Raw genomic sequence first — 20,548 nt, forward strand, 5'->3', positions numbered from 1 at the left:
GGGGTTAGTGAGTTGGAACTGGCCCCGCATGATTAACCATCAAGAAGCCGAATGTTTGGGCCACGCATTATTCTCGCGATATATTGCATGCCGCCTAGGGTTAAAAAGCTCCATGTATCAGCTTTTTTTATGTAACCGAACCTGCATCTTTTGCCTAATGATACAAAAAATCAAGAAAATTAACTAAATTTTACATCTTTGGTGCCCATAGGCACAAATACATCATGGCCAGGAAAAGCACATTCTAGCATAGTAACAGTCATTTCGGTTGGAAGACTCGTTTTAAACTTTTTCTACTGATCCTTCCTGCTTTTAATTCAAAAGAAGGCGGTGGATTCCGTACCTTAACGGCGCTCTCTGTAAAGAATGCCTCCCTTTTGGTGTGGATTAAATCTCCGCTCTTCCCGTCTCAGACGACGACCTCTTATTCTTCGTACAGTCGCCGGAGAGCTCATTATATCGGCATTTAAACCTGGATGGTACTAATGCCTTTTAATATTATTATTAATACCATATTGTGTAACACAAAAAAACTCCAGGAAAGTTTCATTCTGCAGAAATATTTAACAATTATCAAGAGCTACTCTAAAAAAAAAATATATATAATTGGCAGGAGGGGGTTCCGGAACCCTCTGGAAGAGTTCTGTATCGTAACATTGTAGCAAATGAAATTCTTTGGACGTTCTAGCCGGGTTTTGATGTTTAAAACTACGATGCACATGTTCAGGGTATCGGTGGACTTTTTATTATAGCTGCAAGAAATTATTGTAATGATGGAAATGCGATGAAATATCCCAAATCTTTGCTGCTTTTTTTTTTTTTTAAACACCTGAAAGTTTATTTTTGCTAAAAAATGCCATTTTAATCCATCATTCTGACTTTACTAATCTTCTTACCGCGCGTCCTATCAGAGAGGCCGGTGTTACATTCCGTTACGCTGTATTGTTAAGATCGATGTCCGTTTAACCTCTCGAATGCCAGGGGGGGGGGTTAAACCCTAGTCACTTTTAATTAAGAACTCTTATCTCATGGAACATTCCATTTGTTTGTTTTTTTATTTCTGCACTTTTTAAATGTGAAAGCTATATTTTTATTTTTAATTGTACATAAAATGTGTAGATTTCCTTTTTTTTTTTGTATGTATTTAATTTAAATTTAATTCCTGTATTATATCAGTATTATCAATAAATATCCACATTTAAAAAAAAAAAAAAAAAAGTCTTATTTTGAATTTTCTTGACATTCTGATGATAAGCTTGATTTTAGGAAAGAAATTTGGAAAGAAATGGTTATTGAGAGCTTCTCCATAACCATGTTTTCTTTTTCTCTTCTTAAATCTGCTCGAAAACAGAATTATGAAGCTAGACGTACTTATAATTTTTTTTTGTTTGGTGTTTGAGATTGGGGCAAGAACCCCAAAAATGAGGACGGGGGGGGGGCTTGGATCTGCCTTTTTCTATCCCAACAACATCCCCGTGGACCGTTAAGTACATTCACCATGGCAACGGGAGGATAGTAAAAAGCATCTCTTTATTGGGTTTCTCCACAATACAATATAGAAAAAAAGAAAGCAAATGTTAGTGTCCAGCGTCTCAAAGAATTAACCCTTTCTCTGCTGCAATGCAACGCGTGCACGGGGAGGGGGTGATGCGTAAAGCTGCTCGGAATTACTCTCGCGGTGTCTGTGAGCTGAAAAAAAGCCAATTTACACGTAGAAAAATAAATATATTTGGCACGTAATCGAGATTATGGAGCGGTGCTTGGAGATACAACAGCCTTTACTCTTGGGATGTTGGTTGTTGGTCGTTGCAGCTCACCTCGGCCTTCACCTGCTGGGAGATTTCTTTCAAAACTAAGGAAAAAAAATGAAAAGAACATAAAATATTTATATTTTACCGACAATTTCATAGAGTAAAGCCCTACAGTGAGTTCAGTGTGATTGTGTGTTTCGTACAAACCACAGGTTTATTCTTTGTCGTCTACAACAGCCCAAGGGGGCGATCGACAGCCCTGCGCAGGTAGACGAGGAGCCCCCTCTCAGCAAGCTGGTTTTAATGGAGTCTGGGTATAGTGGTATTGGGTATGACCCTTCTCCATTTATACAACTGGAGCATGGAACGTAAAGAATAGACCCTTCAGCGACGTGCGTAGACGAAAGGTCTGTTTTGGTTTCGCCCCCCAAAAGGCCCTCATCGGGACGGAGACCTCTTGGTTAAATATCGTAATTCAGCAAAAATAAACCTTTTGTCTTATTCTGAATGGCGGATATTTTACTTTTGACGCTACTGGTAATTTATGGATTGGTTTATGGGGTCGGCCCCTAATTGATGGTTTTCTATGTGGTTTTGACCCCCCCAACGAGCGCACTGAATGCTGGAAACTATTGAAGGTGTTCCAGATTTTAGACGTACCTGATTTGGCCCCAATGGAGATATCGGGTTCCATTTAAACCCATGAGATCAATATTTGCGTTCTTTAACTACTGTCTGTAACTACTATAGTCGGTCGACTGGGAGGACGCAGCCTCCATCTCCCAATGTATAGAAGGACTGCAATTCCTATTATCCATCATCTATAAAGAAGTAAAGTTTGCCTACTCTTGGTCAGCACCGTAACTCCAACATTTGCGAACCTCCAATTTAAGCATCTCTAGGTGAGCCGTCCTTAAAACCCCAATCCCTATAAACTGTGATGTTAAGGAAACTTTGTTTTGTCGGTGCTAACATCTGGATATGATCCTAAAACATCTGGCCACCAATTGACCCTCCATCTGTTGTAGGGACTAAAATGTCAACATTCCAAAAAGAACATTAAGAACATTCTACTGTTTAGACTTAATTATTCCTATTGGATACATCTAGAGAGCTTCCTCCCTAGAGAATGGACCTCTGACAAGTTTGACCCCTACGATCGGCGGTTCTTCCCTCCGTTTGCGTCTCAGGGAGACGCGTTGACCCTCCTGCCCCATCAGAAGGGGTGATTCTTACCCTTTTGCTATTGCACCCCATTCCACTCTGAGCTCCGATTCTGTCGATCCGGGATCCGAAGCAGTCCGAGCCCCTCCGGAAGCTTCTGGGTGCGTTGAGGAGTTCCCGCAGTTTGCTTTTCAGCGGGGTCAGTTTCTCGGGCAGCGCCCAGGAGCCTTTGTTATACGCCAAGTCCGGCTGCGATCTGCTGGCTTCTCCGTTCCAGGAAGGAGCGGAATTTGCGGAATCCGCGGAGTCGTAATTCTGGGCAAATAAATCTTGCGATGGGACCTCCGGTTCTTCAGCTGGGAGCCGTTCCTCCAGGCGAGAGAGAATGTCCTGACGGGAAGACATCATGACAACGTTACCAAATGCAAAGCATAGACGTATTATTACTCCATAATGTATCTGTTCTTGGGATATCTTATCCCGATAATAAAAATATTACATCGAAACACAACTATAGCTAGATATGGAATATAACATTGTTTAAAATATAACTTTATTCTTAATCTCCTATAATAATTACTAATTATTCTAATGCTTGAATTACATTATTCTAATAGAATGTTAGCATTTAATTACCTTAGAAAGAATTCAGAAATGTATTCATGTGATATTAATAATATTCAAATATTTGAGAAAGAGAGTGTTTTAAAGGTGCTGAATTTAGCATTTTTTGTCTTATTCATCATTTATGACCAGAACTAATAGAAGTTTCTTTTACGGTTTGTGTTGATTTTATATAATAAAATATTAGGAAGAATAAAAAGATAGATCTACGAAGGATTATTTGCTTAACATGAATGAGGGGGCAATTCTTTTTTTAATTGGATGCAGAATAATTAATTTCTGAAAATCGTAGAGATTTAAAATGCTACACCAGGTTTAAATGACCAGAAATAAAATTAATAATAAAATTAATAATTAATACAGGAATTGTTTCTATCACAAAATTATTTATTATCAAGAAAATTTATTAAAACATATGACCGCCACCATATCCAGAATCGGCCTGATTCAAGATATTTATTCAGTGTACTTTAAATGTAGTCAGTGAATAATAATAATAATTATAATAATAATTATTAGTATTATTAGTATTATTATTATTTTAATAATAATAGTAATTATTATTATTCTAATTATAATAATAAATAATGTATTATTTTATTTATATAGCAGAATAAATTCTTTCAGTCCACACGTTTCAAAGGGTCCGACAAAACTAGAACCGACAGACTGAGACACACCGATACACTAAGTCGAAAGGGCCCGGCTCGCAAGAGCTTACAATCTAGAGCAGCCATATTAGTTTAGAAGTTTGCAATTGTATAAAATTATACCGTTAATGTTTGACTAGTAATTTCTTTTTCAGGACAACTTTTAATGACATGTACATTTTGAGCTCAAGATTATCTATTAAACAACATTAAAGATATATTTTAAAGCAAATAAAAAAATAAGGAGATAAATTCAGAAAAATAAGAATATTGATTTTGAATGTATTCAAAAATAGCCTAAAAAAATACTTTTTATGCCCATATTTTACTTGGAAAAACACTGAGATATTCATTTGACATTTTAAGTATTACTTTGTTGAAAATAGGCAATTTTTCAATAAACGCTAGGAACGTTCTTAAAATAAAATGCTTTGAATGGAAATAAATGAATTGAGCTAAAACCTTCCAAAAATATTGAAATTTCTCTTTTATTTTCTGGGGAAAACCAAACATTGTCTAATTAAGTGGAAATCAAAGCCCCTCCGAGGTTTGCGCGACGACGTCCGCCGATAAACGTTACCCAGCCATCTCTTACCTTTAAGTCGCTCAGGTCGGAGGACAGCATGGAGCCGTGCGCCGAGTTTTCTCCGGCTTTGGTCAATGCAAAAAGTAGAAGAAGGAACGTCACGCGTTTAATAAACGAAGTCCCCATGACTCCAGAAGCCGTCTCCGTTTGTCCAAGAGAGTCTTAGTTCCCGCTCTTCCAATTCTTGTCTCCTCTGTTAGACCTGACAGCTACAGCCGCGACTCAATATATACGCGCCGAGAGGACACGAGTTGGTCGGAGGAATGAACCCCTTCACATTCTAGCACTTCCTGAATGATAAAGACGCTCTTTGGAGGCCAGCAGAAGATTCCCTTTTAAAGTTATCCTCCCATCCCCGTTGCCACATGCCCCGCGGCGAGGTGACTTCTCCACTTGACTGGACTGACCCTTTGGTGGAAAACTTAAATTCTTGGTTGAAGAGATTTCTCGCATTGAGTGTCTGGATGAAGAAGGACAACTCAACTCATCTGTCTCCGTATCTGCATTCCTTCGCCGTGGCTCATGGAAAATGAGATATCTCCCCGGTCTTCTGACCGCAACAATTTACGCCAACGTTAGGGGCGATTATTGCTCAGTGATACCCAAGTCAACAGCCTCGTGTGCCGGTTCTACCCCCTGGTCGGGTATATATAATACCCGGGCTTCGATATTTATCGGGAAAGATGGTTTATTGAGGGTTACGTTGAGTCTCTGCGTTGTTTTTAGAGTGGGCTGGGAGTGAAAATGAATCCTGGTATTTCCGCCCCACGTGAATTTGTTTTACATTCAACGTAAGCTCAACCCGCCGATGCCCGAGCCGGGCCGGTTTTGTTTTTGTTCGCATTCGCGGTTCGGTTCATGTACCTCCTGTGTGGCCGCTAAAGAAACTCGCAGCAGCGAAACTCCTGATGCTTTCATTGGCCAAATAAAGACACTTTATGTATTATTATTTACCCCGTTTAATTTATAAAGCCGTTCCCTGCTGTTTCTATACACATTATCGGGGCTTTTAGGGCTGTAGAACCCTGCGATCCCCTCATACCCAGCAAACATTCTGACCTCCTAGAAAAGAGGGGCATCAAGGGAGGAGAGAGAGGCATTCATGACCCAGAGCAGTGACGTATTATGGCCTAGGCTGACTAGGCTTAGGGTGGCAGGTCCAGGAGGGTCGGCAGCCCCTCTGCCGCATTACAGGGAGCCTCAGGCCTCTACTCAATAGGTGATCGCTGATCTCCCCAACCAGTCCATTAACAGCATGGAGGGCTGTGCCAAGTCGGCGCAGGGATATGATGTCATATCCCGGGTGCCCGACGCGGTGGGGGTGGCAGGTGGCGCTGCCCTGGGTTGGGCTATTAATCACCGGTGGGCATTCGTCGGATAAATACAGTATTTTTGGCTGGGCCAAAAATAGATCGCTAGGTAACATTACTCAATTTAATGACCCCTGAAGGGTAAATATATCGAGCCCCTCAAGCTGTTTGTTTATTTCGGGCCCTGGCACACGTGTCGTAACTCTTTGTCCCGTTCCAAATGACTGGAGAATATAAATAGACGTAGATGATAAGATTGGGGCTGCACGGAGCATGCGTGCCGCTGGAGATGCGGATCCGGCCGGGGGTTAAAACCCAACTCTGGTGATCCTAAGTCGGCCTTTTTGGCCGGGAAATTGAAGTCTTAAGATTTGGGGAACGGAACAAACTGACTGAGCAACTTCTGGATGCCGTTTATGAAATGGACCTCGTCAGAAAGTTACTTTAAAATCTTTTAAAGTTGGAACACAGGAGTGATGGGAGTGATAAAGGGCCATTGGAACACAGGAGTGATGGGAGTGATAAAGGGCCATTGGAACACAGGAGTGATGGGAGTGATAAAGGGCCATTGGAACACAGGAGTGATGGGAGTGATAAAGGGCCATTGGAACACAGGAGTGATGGGAGTGATAAAGGGCCATTGGAACACAGGAGTGATGGGAGTGATAAAGGCCCATTGGAACACAGGAGTGATGGGACTGATAAAGGGCCATTGGAACACAGGAGTGATGGGAGTGATAAAGGGCCATTGGAACACCCGTCTCTCCTGCTGTAACGACTCGAACCTTAATCAGTCGTTGGTCTCGTTTAGATTCAGGAGCCGTATGTCTATCCCATGCATGTTTAATACCCGCACTGTATTACCCTCTACCACCTCTGCTGGGAGGCTGTTCCACTCATCCACCACACTCTCAGTAAAGTAGTCTCATATGAACATATTTGAAAACTTTCAGAAAGGCTGTGAGGCTCTGGGATCGGATTAACACAAACCCGAAATATAGAGAATTCTTGAATATAATTAAACATCGTGCTGAATCCGCTAAACGTCACTTTGGGAGGGGATCAAAGATCTCCCCCTCGTTACCTCTTCGCTGTGAAAGCCGATTCCTTGCTGTTTCGTGAATGCGGGTCTTTGAGGATTATATATTTTGGTGTCACTGCGGCGAGGACACTTTGTTCGGGATTTTTGGCACATTTGCAGGCTTTGTGTTTTCTGGAGGTCTCAGAAATCTTTATGGGCGACGCGCAGCAATAAACCAATCAAGGCTGCTGCTTCAGCAGAGAACGACGTCACGGATCGATAGAATGTGGCAACCCAGCAAAAAAAATGTTTTCATTTAAACTTTTGAGACATACGTGGCGCATGTACGGCGTGAACTCGGGAAGCAATCGCTGAACTTACAACAAAAGAAACGTAAGAAGTGATTGTTCCGGCTGGGAGTGATATGATGGATACTCCTCAGAACCTGAGAATGAGACGGTTTATATCAAGGTTCTTAGGCATTCATCCTGATGGTTTGACTATTTGCCCCCCCCCCAAAAAAAAACTACCTCTTGACCCCGGGAATCTCCTCATTCCTGCTAAGAGTCACCAGGAGACCCTTAAACTGCTCGGGACTTCATTGCCCCCAAAAGCCTCATGGAGATGATAGAAAGAAGCCTCATGTGCAAGCCACAGGAGAGGGCTGGGAAAAAAAGGCAAATGGCACCGAAGCGGCCCTCCTTTAAAGTTTTTTGGCTACTACCAGAAGTGTTCTTGTGTGAATTACCTGCTATTCTACATATCGCCACCAGGGGTCCTACAGTAACAAGACCTTCAGGCAGCATTTACTCACTGGCTGGATCCATTATATCCTTGCTTAGTGGGTTTTCTATGCTTTCCCCTTCAGTCAACGCATTCTGGACTGGATGTTGAGCATGTTATTGTTCTATTACAAGACTAATTTTTCCCTCAGGGTTGTATATTGTTCCCCCCAATGATTATTAACCCCATAGGTTTTCTGACCCCCCTTCCAGAATCTCCTGAGAAAGTCCTCAGCTGGGTGGATGAGCAGAACACATACATTTGAACTATACAATATACAGATGGTCCAGGGGGCAATAAGCAGGGGCAGCCTGATAAAATAGGTGAATGATCAGGATGCCATAATTTATTGCCCCCACGTCCAATCGGATCATCATCCTCTTTATATACCTTTCTCTGTTAACTTTGATACAATTAAGATCACCCAACATACAGAGTCGTATAGATTCAAACTGAAAAGTTACATTTAGAAATTCTGTGCATGTGTTGGGTAATTTTAAGAGGATAATTACACCACTTAGACGTCAGATTAGGAGGATTAGTGTGAGTGGAAATTCTCCATGCTCCATGTAATAATCTAATAACGATATCCCTCTCTAGTTGGTACCACTTGACAGCTGTCAACCTTGGAGATTCTTCTACGAAACAACTAAAGCACTCATTAGAATGATTTATTTTTCATATTACATCTTTAGATGGAATTTGACAACGAATGGAATTTATAAATTTAAACACTTTCTTGAAATTCTATTCCTGTATCACCAGGGCCACATCTACAGGGAGACTGTTCCTTATATCAACCGCCATAGAGGAAAATCATTTTTCTGCCCCAACTTCATCAAAAGAAAATATATGACACGTCTGCCCCTAGTGGCGATATGTGGCATTGCAAATAATAAAAAAAAATCCTTGTGCAATGTCTTAGAATCTCATTCAAATGTAATAATCAAACGCTTTCAAGAAGAGTGGGGGGCAAAAATGTCTTTGTCTTGGCCCTTTCTGACCTATGGGACTTAAGGCATCTTCATTTGGGGTTATATGACATTTTAGAGAATAAAACATGTTTTTTATTAAGTGTTAGAACAAAAATGTAATTTAAATCATTAATATAAGAATATGGAACAGTCGTCGAACCGGCAAACCCCATAAAACAGAAGAGAGCATTTAAAGTGTCAATCTCATTTTATTTTGCATTATGATGTGCTGGAGTATACGAAATGCATTTATAAAACATGAAATAAATAGTTATAAATAAATAAATATGAAGAGGCAGTCATAAATAGAATAGAAATGTTCAGGCGAAGCATCGTACGAGGTTTGGAGAAGCAGAAGATCCTTTGCTGTCCAGTTTGGGTCAATTCCTTCTGAATCCTGTAAAGAGAAAAAAAAAAACCCGTCAGCAGAAGGAATTCTGAAACATGAATACAGGAGTTAGAGCGTAAGGGAATAAGGAAGGATACGTATGGAGATTGGAGTATTCATTTTATTTAAGAGAATGTGTCTGTGTTTTAGCTGTTATCTGAGCCCCAATCTACTAGACAAACATCCTGACATACTGCACGTGGGAAACAATGGAATGGCTCAGTCTTAATCACCCAGCCGGACTCTCTGACTAATGGAAGTCTAAGGAGGAATAGACTTCATTAGCATTGCCATAAAGCATCAGCTCAGAGCCGTGAAAGTCACCAAAATATCGCATGACTGACAGCAATGGCGGCCTCCAGGTCTGCAGATAAAGGGAGTTTATTGGAACAAAATGAGATAAAACCAGACATTAATGTATACAGCGCTGGGGGTTATATTACTGTATACAGCGCTGGGGGTTATATTACTGTATACAGCGCTGGGGGTTATATTACTGTATACAGCGCTGGGGGTTATATTACTGTATACAGTGCTGGGGGTATATTACTGTATACAGCGCTGGGGGTTATATTACTGTATACAGCGCTGGGAGTTATATTACTGTATACAGAGTTGGGGGTTATATTACTGTATACGGTGCTGGGGGGTTATATTACTGTATACAGTCCTGGGGGTTATATTACTGTATACAGTGCTGGGGGTTATATTACTGTATACAGCGCTGGGGGTTATATTACTGCATACAGCGCTGGGGGGGTTATATTACTGTATACAGCGCTGGGGGGTTATATTACTGTATACAGCGCTGGAGGTTATATTACTGTATACAGCGCTGGGGGGTTATATTACTGTATACAGCGCTGGGGAATTATTAATGTATACAATACTAGGGGGTTATTACTGTATATATGTATTACTGTAATATGGTTTCTTTAACAACAATGTTATTTTTAACAATATCCATTTTGAAAATAAGTCTTTATCAATATAGGTCAAGGGGTTAACTAAGGGCTCTGTCTATAGAGGTGTCGATGGGGTTTTAGAGTGTTAGCTGTGGGGCAAATTCTTAAACTGACCCTTCTATATAGGAACCTCCTGGAATGGGGGTAAAGATTAGACTACTGTACCCTCGTCTTATAAGAAGAGCCCACTATTAAGGTTGGTGGCACGGCCAATGGCTCTTCTTCCTCTGGAAGGGGTGGCAGTTGGGTTCCTTTAACCCCCCCCCCGCTCCCCCCCATGCTATTATAAAGCTGCCTTACCATTGCACCCCATTCCACTGAGGGAGTCGATTCTGTCAATCCTTCTCCCAAAACACCCAGAGTCCCTCATCATTTTGGGGTTCTGCAGCGACCGCAGCCCTTTCAGGAAGGAGTCTTTGATGGAGTATCGGATATTTGGGGTGACCCTGGCTTCAGGTCGAGGGGCCTCAATGTCTTCTGGAGATGCCAGGTGGACACCAACATCTTTTGGGCTTTGCTCCAAGAGATCAGGACTTGATTCCAAAGCTTCTATCAGAGAGAGTTTCTCATCCAGCTTTTCAAGAATATTCTGAAAACACAGCAGAGGTTTTATTATATAAAAGACAAAGCGCATTGTGAAACAGCGGTACATACACAGAACGCGTCCACCAACGGGCTGTGGATACAGAGCAATTCTGGTGCAAAGCATTATAAGGGATGCAGTCACCATAGCAACCAGCTGATTGCTCCACATCCACCACTTGGTACCAGAATGTGCAGAAGCTGCCATGCAATACATAGACTTATTAAAGATATTGATACAATCAAATAAATAATACTCTAAGCGCAGAATGCAATTCCCTACTGGCAATCTTCTTATTGTATGTATATAATATACAGATATATAATATAATATATATCTCATACTTTACACACTTAGAATGTATCAATATAATCATATCTCCTTCTGATCGGTCTATCATCAAACACATCTATCCAAAGATCACCCCATCCAGAACATGCACTGTAGGTCAATATATAACACACTCACTCACTCTACCCCTATACTTCTCTCCATTCTTTTTCCTTCTAAGCACTGTTCTCTGGCACACACAAGCTCCACATCCTTGTATTATAAGCTTGCAATCTAATATTTCACAAAGTGCTGTGGACCTCCTCTACTGAAAAGGAGCAGCCTCACCTTGAAAGAGTCCAGATCTCTGTCAGTGTCCAGGTCCACGATGGGGTGGGCTCCAGAGATGTGGAGCTGGAAGATGAACAGCAGGAGAGACCCACACAACAGGTAGACTTTCCTCTGCATGGTCATTCAGGCAAAAGGTGGACAGAAGAGGTCTCAGCTTCTGAGCAGCTCCTGGTTGTGGTTGAGATCAGGTTCTCACAAGGTACCTGTAGCCCTCTTTCTTTTCTCCCTTCTCTCTCTCTCTCTCTTCCAGAGTCTTCCCTCTCTATATCTTGCCTCTTGGTACCTAATTCTCTGTATCTCTCTGCAGTAATCTCTCTCTATCCTCTCCTTTTCACCCTGCCTCCAGTCTCTCTCCCTTCTCACTCCTCTCTCCCTGATCCACTTTCTCCCTGTCTGCCTCCTCCACTCCAACTCACTCTTTTATACCCTGGTAGAGGGATATTATGTGGAATCTTATCTGGACACTTTGTATCCCACCACCCTTTGGACAGGAAGAAAGTGTCATCTGAATTCCCTTTTTAGTACTCATTTGAGTGCCAGTAGGAATGTGTCACCCTCTGTCCCCGGGACTGATTACACAGTCCTGATGAAATACTTTACACATCTGGTGCCTGGTCTCTCTAATAGAGCCCTAATCCCAAAACCAGGCTACATTAGGACATTTCCATTCCCCGCTGCCTTGTATGGATTAGAGGTTTTTATGAATCTTTTTGTCCAGGCACATGATTAATTTATAATTAATGTCACTCTAATTTCCTTTTACAATTGTCAGAAATCATGAAGAATTTTTTTCCCTATTTTATTCATTTACTTATTATTAATAAAGCTGAATAAAATACACCCCTGGGGTCAGTGGATTTATTTTAGGAAGCTGAGATTTTTTTTTAAGTAATTTTTTTTTTATATTGAAGTTTTCTGTAGTTTCTTACCGAATCAGTGGGGGGGGGGGATGTACTTAAAATAATTTCCATTTTTTTTATTTGCAATTCATAAGTAAGTATTTTTTTGAAAAATAATTATTACTGTCAGTAGGAAATTTACTTACTGCAGGAAATAAATAAATAAAAATATGATAAATAATTTTAAATACGTTGCAAAAGTATGAAAGCAAAAACTAAAACGCTAATATTAAATGTTTTAGTACATGTTCTTCTCTATGTATTTTAAATTTAAAATAAGAAAAGGGAGTTACATAAAGCAAAAAGGTTCTCTGTATTTCTATTTTTTCTGTTTGATTTTTTTAAAATCAGGGTAGAATTGAACATGATTAAAGATCCTGAGATATGTCAAAATAATAGCCAAATCTATTTGGAAACTTAAATAATAAAGTATTATAATAATACTAATTTGGATTATTATTTATATGAGTTAGTATTTTCTTTGTATTAAACTCAGCAGAAATTGACCAAATCCTAATTTGTATAGTTATGGTTACTTCCATAAATCAAAGAATTATGTAAACTCAAAAGTTAGAAATGTTCTTGTTTTTTAATTTTTTATTTTAAAGAAAAGCACATTTTGCTCATTAAAATAACATGAGATGGATCATAAATCCAGCGCAGACGGGGTTAATGTTGTAAATGACGATTGTAGCTGGAAACTGCTAATTTTTAATGGAATCTCTTCATAGGTGTATCACTCCCATCACTCCTGTGTCCCAACGGCCCTTTATCACTCCCATCACTCCTGTGTTCCAATGGCCCTTTATCACTCCCATCACTCCTGTGTTCCAACGGCCCTTTATCACTCCCATCACTCCTGGGTTCCAATGGCCCTTTATCACTCCCATCACTCCAGTGTTCCAATGGCACGTTGTGTTTGCTGATTCAAGTTTAAGTTTAAAAGGCTAACTGAAAACCCTTTTACAGCCAGAAATTTATTTGCTTTCCATGAAAACAGCAATTTTTTTAATTCAACTTTATTATTGTAAAATGTTTTGTAATAACATAATACAAGGTATATTTTCTACTCATTTATAAGTAATTTGTTAGAAGAGTTTAAAAAAAATGTATCGATTCACTTGAAAGATGTGTTGTTTTATGAAGGTAAAAAAAAAAAATATTTTAGTGATTCAAACCAAGCAAGATAAACCCCTTCAGGGGGCAGCGAGACAAAGAGAGACGTAGAAAAGGAATGTGGCCGGCCCTTAGGCCGCGTGAACGGACTCTGACCGCCAAGCTTCCGAACTCCTCTTTGAAATGCGAAGACCTGAAAAGTATGTTTCATCCTAACCCCCCCCAAAACCCTCCAGAAACTTCCAGAACATTCAGAACATTTCAGAAAGAATAAAAAATTAAAACTGTCACTCAGCCTAAAGCATCTTACAGAGTTATTTATTATTATTTATTGTTTATATATAGCGCCATCATATTCCGTAGCGCTGTACAATGGGTAGACAGGACATAACAAGTAGTATATAACATAACAGTATAACTTACAGAGACAACAGGTGAGGAGGGCCTGGCTCAAAGGAGCTTACAATCTAGAGCAGTTAAATAATATATAACATTTATAAATATAAATTTTAATTATAAAAATCTATAATAGTGATTCACGAGCAGAATTTAGATTTTTCCTGCATTTGGAAAAATCGCAATATTAAGTACGACAGACGAGTGGAAAATCCTTTGCAGGACATGAAAAATTATGACTTTATGCAAATTCAGCCGGCCCGGGAGCGCAAAGTATTTCATTTCAGCTTTTAATTTGGGACGCCGGCCCTTTAAACATTCAATCCAACCTTTAATCGATGCAGGCATTGAAAACAAATAAATAATTGATAATTTTTTTCTTCACTCAGAATTGACACTTATTTATTTCTTTTTTTGGCCTTTGCGTCGTTCTTTGAAAAGGAACTGTATTCCGGGCTAGGACAGAGCTTTTTGATGATTCGCCTTTGAATCCTCCGGATAACTCCGCGGCGCTCACCCCGTCAACCTCACCCCGTCATTGAAATTCAGAGATGACCTAACGTAAAATTCTATTATTCAGGGATTTAAGTCGGGTTTTATTGACTCTTTTGCTGCCGGCTAAAGTGACCGAAATAAATACACATTTCAAGCGCTCATTCCAAGTGTTGGTGATAATTATTCTGAGTATTAATTACTCCATGTTGGATATTCTACCAATACCTATGGCAGGGGAGGGCTGGCACCTTCTGGCCCGGGAAGGGGACAGGTAAAGCTAAGTGGCCCCATTGGCCTCTTGTCCACCAAACACACTATCACACATATTTACTACACACTAACACTAACACACACGCGCACTAACGCATACTTACACACACTCACACTAACACACCCTTACACACTCGTGCTAACACGTTCTCCCTCTCACACATTTACACATACACACTCACTCCAGCATACATACACACACTTCACTGAGAGGGTGGTACATAAGTGGAACAGCCTCCCAGCAGAAGTGGTAGAGGGTAATACAGTGAGCGTATTAAACACGCATGGGATAGACATACGGCTCCTGAATCTGGGACGAGACCAAGTCATGATCCTGTTTGAGTAACATTTGTCCAGCTAGTTAGTCTACGCGGCTTACATTCTAATGTATAAGAAGTCTCTCTCAGCTCAGTAATTAGAGGCTATAAAATAAGACTGAATCTGGAGGGTTGGTCACTGAAACCTCTTGAAGATCTCTCCGCTCCGGGCACTCCGTCCGCTGAATGCATTTGACTCGACTTTTAAACATTTTCCACCATTTTTAGAACTAATTAGAATTCTTTAGGAGTAGTGCAGAAGAAAGCGGTCTGTGGGTGGAGGGACTTTCTATTTCTAATATCTTTCCGGTTTGTATCACATCCAGCAAAGCGTCACCGGGAAAGGGGTCGTCGGAGCCGGGGCTGCGGGCTGCGGTTACACGGATATAAAAATTATTTCATGTGTCGTCTCCATAACGAGCTTTCATTTTCTCTGATGGTCACAGCTGAAGTGACACAACTGTCCAGGGTGCTGAAATAAATGTATTTTACAGTGAAACGCTGTATCTAAAAATAAAGAAAAACTTTATGTATTTACAGGATAAAAAAAGTGTCCGGCTTGGGAGAGAGAAGAGAGAGAGACGGGAAGAAAAGAGAGAGATGGTGGAGAGAAGAGAGAGAGGGGATGAGAGAGAGATGGGGAGACAAGAGAGAGAAATGGGGAGAGAAGTGAGAGAGGGGATGGAAGAGAGAGATGGGGAGAGAAGAGAGAGGGGATGGGAGAGAGACGGGGAGAGAAGAGAGGGGATGGGAGAGAAAGACGGGGGAGAGAAGAGAGGGGATGGGAGAGAAAGACGGGGGAGAGAAGAGAGGGGATGGGAGAGAAAGACGGGTAGAGAAGAGAGAGGGATGGGTGAGAGAAGTAGGTTTGTGCGGCTGATGTGTGCGAATTGTGTATCGTTGTGGAGTCACGATGGCTGAAAAACTTATCCTTTAACTCAATTCATAAATAATAAAAAAAATCATAAACAATTCACATTATTAAATCTGACAACGGAACTGAGTTCTTACCCAGAGTTGGGGATTTTTTGGGCTTTCATGTCTTGGTATTAGCGGCCGGGTTGAAGCCCCATCCCCCAGGATCACGTCGACGTGCGAAGCAGTGGCGTGTTAAAACACCCTGTGTGCGCTCATTAATATAATATTACGGCCGTGTTATCAGGGCTAGGTTCAAAGCACCCACTTCTGCCCCAATAATCTTATGGGGGACCCCTAAGACCCGGGCCGCCCCCATCCATCGCACGGGCTCGTGTTATGGAAAAAGATGCAGAACGCATGATTTATGTTGTGTGCAAGGTAACTATAATTGCTCTGGATTCAAAGAGTTAAACCCACTTTTGCAGTCTTTCTCCTCTGGGAGATGATAATTAGTATTACATTTGTAGAACCTTTAAGTGATTTGTAATTACACGGGGCTTCTGGCTTTAAACTAATAAAATGATAAATATCAGAGGTTAAAGGAGTCTTCTGCGTCTGCGACCCAGGGGAATTGGGTTATTTTTTGCTCTTTCAATGTAGTAAATAAGTTATTATTCACCATTAAATAAACAGTGAATTCAATAACATCCAGATCTTACTTCTAAAAATGCATATTTTTGCATTTCGATTTCCTTTAATAAACTTGATTTTACGTAATAATCACATATTTTACAGGAAAAATATAGAACAGGAGAGAGTTTCAAAAAAATTAGAATTTTTAGGTAAGAATAAAGCACCTGCTATCCCGTCATAGTAAGTCCATGAGAAATAATGCCTTACCTGTATCCATGTGGTTACTATGTTACAAGTGATGCGTTCCTTACTCTGGGTCTTAAATTTATAGAATCTATTATTTATATCAAGGGGCAGATAGATAGATAGATAATAGATAGATAGATAGATAGATAGATAGATAGATAGATAGATAGATAGATAATAGATAGATAGATAGATAGATAGATAGATAGATAGATCGATAGATAATAGATAGATAGATAGATAGATAGATAGATAGATAGATAGATGATAGATAGATAGATAGATAGATAGATAGATAATAGATAGATAGATAGATAGATGATAGATAGATAGATAGATAGATAGATAATAGATAGATAGATAGATAGATAGATAGATAGATAATAGATAGATAGATAGATAGATAGATAGATAGATGATAGATAGATAGATAGATAGATAGATAGATAATAGATAGATAGATAGATAGATAGATAGACAGACAGATAGATAGATGATAGATAGATAGATAGATAGATCGATAGATAATAGATAGATAGATAGATGATAGATAGATAGATAGATCGATAGATAATAGATAGATAGATAGATGATAGATAGATAGATAGACAGACAGATAGATAGATGATAGATAGATAGATAGATAGATAGATAGATAGATGATAGATAGATAATAGATAGATAGATAGATAGATAGATAGATGATGGATAGATGGATAGATAGATAGATGATAGATAGATAGATAGATAGATAGATAGATAATAAATAGATAGATGATAGATAGATAATAGATAGATAGATAGATAGATAGATAGATAGATAATAGATAGATAGATAGATAGATAGATAGATGATAGATAGATAATAGATAGATAGATAGATAGATAATAGATAGATAGATGATAGATAGATAATAGATAGATAGATAGATAGATAGATGGATAGATGGATAGATAATAGATAGATAGATAGATAGATAGATAGATAGATAGATAGATAATAGATAGATAGATAGATAGATAGACGGATAGATGGATAGATAGATAGATAGATAGATAGATAGATGGATAGATGGATAGATAATAGATAGATAGATAGATAATAGATAGATAGATAGATAGATAGATAGATAGACGGATAGATGGATAGATAGATAGATAGATAGATAGATAGATAGATAGACAGATAGATGGATAGATAGATGGATAGATAGACAGAAGGGTTTAGGTCTAGTTTGTAAGATTTCCTTTAACTTAAAATCATCTTTTAATCATCGTCAGTTGAAGTCATTCATTTACGAATTATTTAATCTGCTAAATAAGGGAATTTCGTCAGATTCTTTTTCCTGTTACACACAGTTTTGTTTATTGCACGTTTACATACAAAATAGAAATGAACAGCTGCCGTCACTTGTTACAAAATATCACATCTATAGAACATCTGGAAAGAACGGACTTATGTCTCGGGGGACGGATCACGGAAGCAGCTCCAGGAACATATCGATGGGAAGTTAAAAATTCATTTTTAGTTTTAATTTATTTTTTCTTCCGGCTCCTCCAGTCCTTTTAATTCTGAATCTACAAGAGAAGAACAGATAAATTTGTTGCATTTCAAATCTTTCTTTCAATTAACTCTTCCATTGCCAAAGACGGTTCACCACCCTAATGTTCAGATGGTTATTATTTTTAAGATAGAACTCGAAAGGATTTTTTACTCAAACCTTCCTCTTTTCTCATGTTTGGGCAGCAATCGACCGTGGCTTTCGGCACCTCGGACAGCTCCCAAGGTCCATTTACTAAGGCGACATGTTTTATTATGTAAGTTTCTGTATCTCGGCTGGAGAAATAATTTGTATTTATAGAGGCTTTATCCCCCCCCATACATTATATTTTTTAATTGAATTTTTGACAGTTTTATTTCTATTTCTAACAAATTCAATTATTCTCTAGTGGAATAATATGAAATACAATTACTTTGAGCGAAATAAAGCATTTTTCTTAATTTTTCAATAGTGTCTCGTCTTGGGTTTAATAAATGTATTCAGGTGAAAATTCATGTTCCATGGCAGAGAATTGCGACGGGTCGAGGAAAGGATGCCCACAAAGCATTGCCCAACTAATTAACTGTCAGGCTGACTCTCGTTCCCATCTTTTTTCTAAAGCTTGGTAATGACCACCCAACCACATATCATAAAGTGACACCTAATTAAAGTGAGATGTAATACGCTGGGGAACCCGTTGAAAGGAAAGGTATGATATAAAAGATGTATATACTGAACATATACTGCTCATTAATGTCTTCTCTGCCAGGAATTACTGCTCAACAGCAAAGGAGACACTTCTGGAAACTCACCCATGGAACTTAGCAGCCGAGACCACTCAAGGATCCTATCCTGTCCAGTTTCACCCCGAAACATCCTCTGGAAATACCCTTTTTGCTCCTCAGCCGGTAACCTTTAGAAAACCCCAATGGGTCAGCCAAGAACTGCTCCAGAGTCATGTCACCGAGACGAGCATTCTCTCCTGGGTCTCCTCTGTTCTTGGCCCGTTGATGGTCTAAACTTTGTGGAGCCACTGAATCAGCAGGGTCCAGCTCTCCCCTTTCATGTTCAGCTTCTTCGGAACCAAAGGGCTGCTCAAAATTATTCTCCAGCAATCTGGAGAGGCTCTACAATGACAAAATGTAGCTAGAAACACCTATTACGTGCACGGAAGAGGGTTATTCTGACCTCACCTCCTTCACCACTGTAATCACCCATCGCTTTGATGGAAATTCACATTAGGTTTTCTGTAGTTGTGCGATCATTAATGATCAATCTACTTATTTCAGTTTGATAAAAAGTATCAGGATTTTAATAAAAATTTCAAAAAGTTGACTATTTTATAAATCAACTGATTATATCTAGAAATATGATCTATCAATCATCTATCAATGGATCTCTATATTAATATTATATATTAATATATTTATAATAATATGATTGTGAAAACCCATTCATATTATATATCAATATATATTTATATTAATATTATATATTCATATATATTTATATTACATACCAAAATATATTTATATTGATATTATATAATAATATATTTATATTAATAGTATTGTGAAAACCCATTAATATTATATATATCAATATATATTTATTTATATTTATATTATATATTAATATATATTTATATTATATATAATAATATATTTATATTAATATTATTGTGAAAACCCATTAATATTATATAGCAATATATATATATTTATATTTATATTATATATTAGTATATATTTATATTATATATAATAATATATTTATTCTAATATTATTGTGAAAACCCATTAATATTATATATCAACATATATTTATCTTAATATTATATATTAAAACATACTTAATATTATTGTGAAAACCCATTAATATTATATATCAATCTATGTATCTTAATATTATATATTAATACATTTCTATTATTAATATTAGTGCGAAAAGCCATGGATCTCTGGGCTACAGTGTAACTTTTACATCGCTCTGAGAGATATAATATAGGTGATATAAAGTGAGATTACGCACCTGCAGGCTGGAGATCGGTTTGCCTCTCACATAATCAGATCTCAGCATCAGGACCATGAACAGACTGAGACAGGTAACCGTTCTGCGATTCATCTTCGTCTTCTGCAGTCTTGATGATGTCTTGGGATTCCTTGTGGTTCTGTGACATTCTCCTCCTTATATCCGCAGCTCCACTAGTGATGTAACATCGCTCACATCCTATGGATTGGCTGGGAGGAAATTACCCTATTTTCTTGGCAATCATATATAATCAAAACCCATTTCTTCTCCGAATAATCACAGATGTGTTACATTGGCAAAGTTTTAAGTGCAGCAACATAAGATTG

General features: G+C 38.8%; 3 protein-coding genes across 3 annotated transcripts; all 3 read right to left on the bottom strand.

Annotated features, from left to right (window-relative positions):
* Positions 1-1,538: 1,538 nt before the first annotated feature.
* Positions 1,539-4,935, bottom strand: LOC149286902 (natriuretic peptides A-like). Its single transcript, XM_089493777.1, has 3 exons — positions 4,785-4,935; positions 2,988-3,305; positions 1,539-1,852 (listed from the first exon to the last, which is right to left on the bottom strand). The coding sequence occupies exons 1-3, from the start codon at positions 4,899-4,901 to the stop codon at positions 1,847-1,849; spliced, it is 441 nt and encodes a 146-aa protein (XP_089349903.1). The 5' UTR covers positions 4,902-4,935; the 3' UTR covers positions 1,539-1,846.
* A 4,228-nt stretch (positions 4,936-9,163) lies between these two features.
* Positions 9,164-11,777, bottom strand: LOC149286903 (natriuretic peptides A-like). The gene is made up of 3 exons (XM_089493783.1): positions 11,418-11,777; positions 10,517-10,805; positions 9,164-9,260 (listed from the first exon to the last, which is right to left on the bottom strand). Exons 1-3 carry the CDS (start codon positions 11,541-11,543, stop codon positions 9,244-9,246), a joined length of 432 nt encoding a protein of 143 aa, XP_089349909.1. The 5' UTR covers positions 11,544-11,777; the 3' UTR covers positions 9,164-9,243.
* A 7,235-nt stretch (positions 11,778-19,012) lies between these two features.
* Positions 19,013-20,315, bottom strand: LOC149286904 (C-type natriuretic peptide 1-like). Its single transcript, XM_089493698.1, has 2 exons — positions 20,223-20,315; positions 19,013-19,318 (listed from the first exon to the last, which is right to left on the bottom strand). The coding sequence occupies exons 1-2, from the start codon at positions 20,313-20,315 to the stop codon at positions 19,013-19,015; spliced, it is 399 nt and encodes a 132-aa protein (XP_089349824.1).
* Between the last annotated feature and the right edge of the window lie 233 nt (positions 20,316-20,548).

The sequence above is a fragment of the Sceloporus occidentalis genome, unplaced genomic scaffold (genome assembly GCF_023333645.1).
Source record: "Sceloporus occidentalis isolate IW3139 unplaced genomic scaffold, rSceOcc1.0.p SCAF_66, whole genome shotgun sequence".
NCBI classification, from domain to species: Eukaryota; Metazoa; Chordata; class Lepidosauria; order Squamata; family Phrynosomatidae; genus Sceloporus; species Sceloporus occidentalis.

What these genes read in the sequence shown, in the direction of transcription:
- LOC149286904 (XM_089493698.1), bottom strand. Translation starts at nt 20,315, where the DNA reads ATGAATCGCAGAACGGTTACCTGTCTCAGTCTGTTCATGGTCCTGATG. An exon ending in AACCGATCTCCAGCCTGCAG is followed by an intron (nt 19,319 to 20,222) that starts GTGCGTAATCTC and finishes TTGTCATTGTAG; the next exon opens with AGCCTCTCCAGATTGCTGGA.
- LOC149286902 (XM_089493777.1), bottom strand. Translation starts at nt 4,901, where the DNA reads ATGGGGACTTCGTTTATTAAACGCGTGACGTTCCTTCTTCTACTTTTT. An exon ending in CCGACCTGAGCGACTTAAAG is followed by an intron (nt 3,306 to 4,784) that starts GTAAGAGATGGC and finishes TCTTCCCGTCAG; the next exon opens with GACATTCTCTCTCGCCTGGA.
- LOC149286903 (XM_089493783.1), bottom strand. Translation starts at nt 11,543, where the DNA reads ATGACCATGCAGAGGAAAGTCTACCTGTTGTGTGGGTCTCTCCTGCTG. An exon ending in GAGATCTGGACTCTTTCAAG is followed by an intron (nt 10,806 to 11,417) that starts GTGAGGCTGCTC and finishes CTGTGTTTTCAG; the next exon opens with AATATTCTTGAAAAGCTGGA.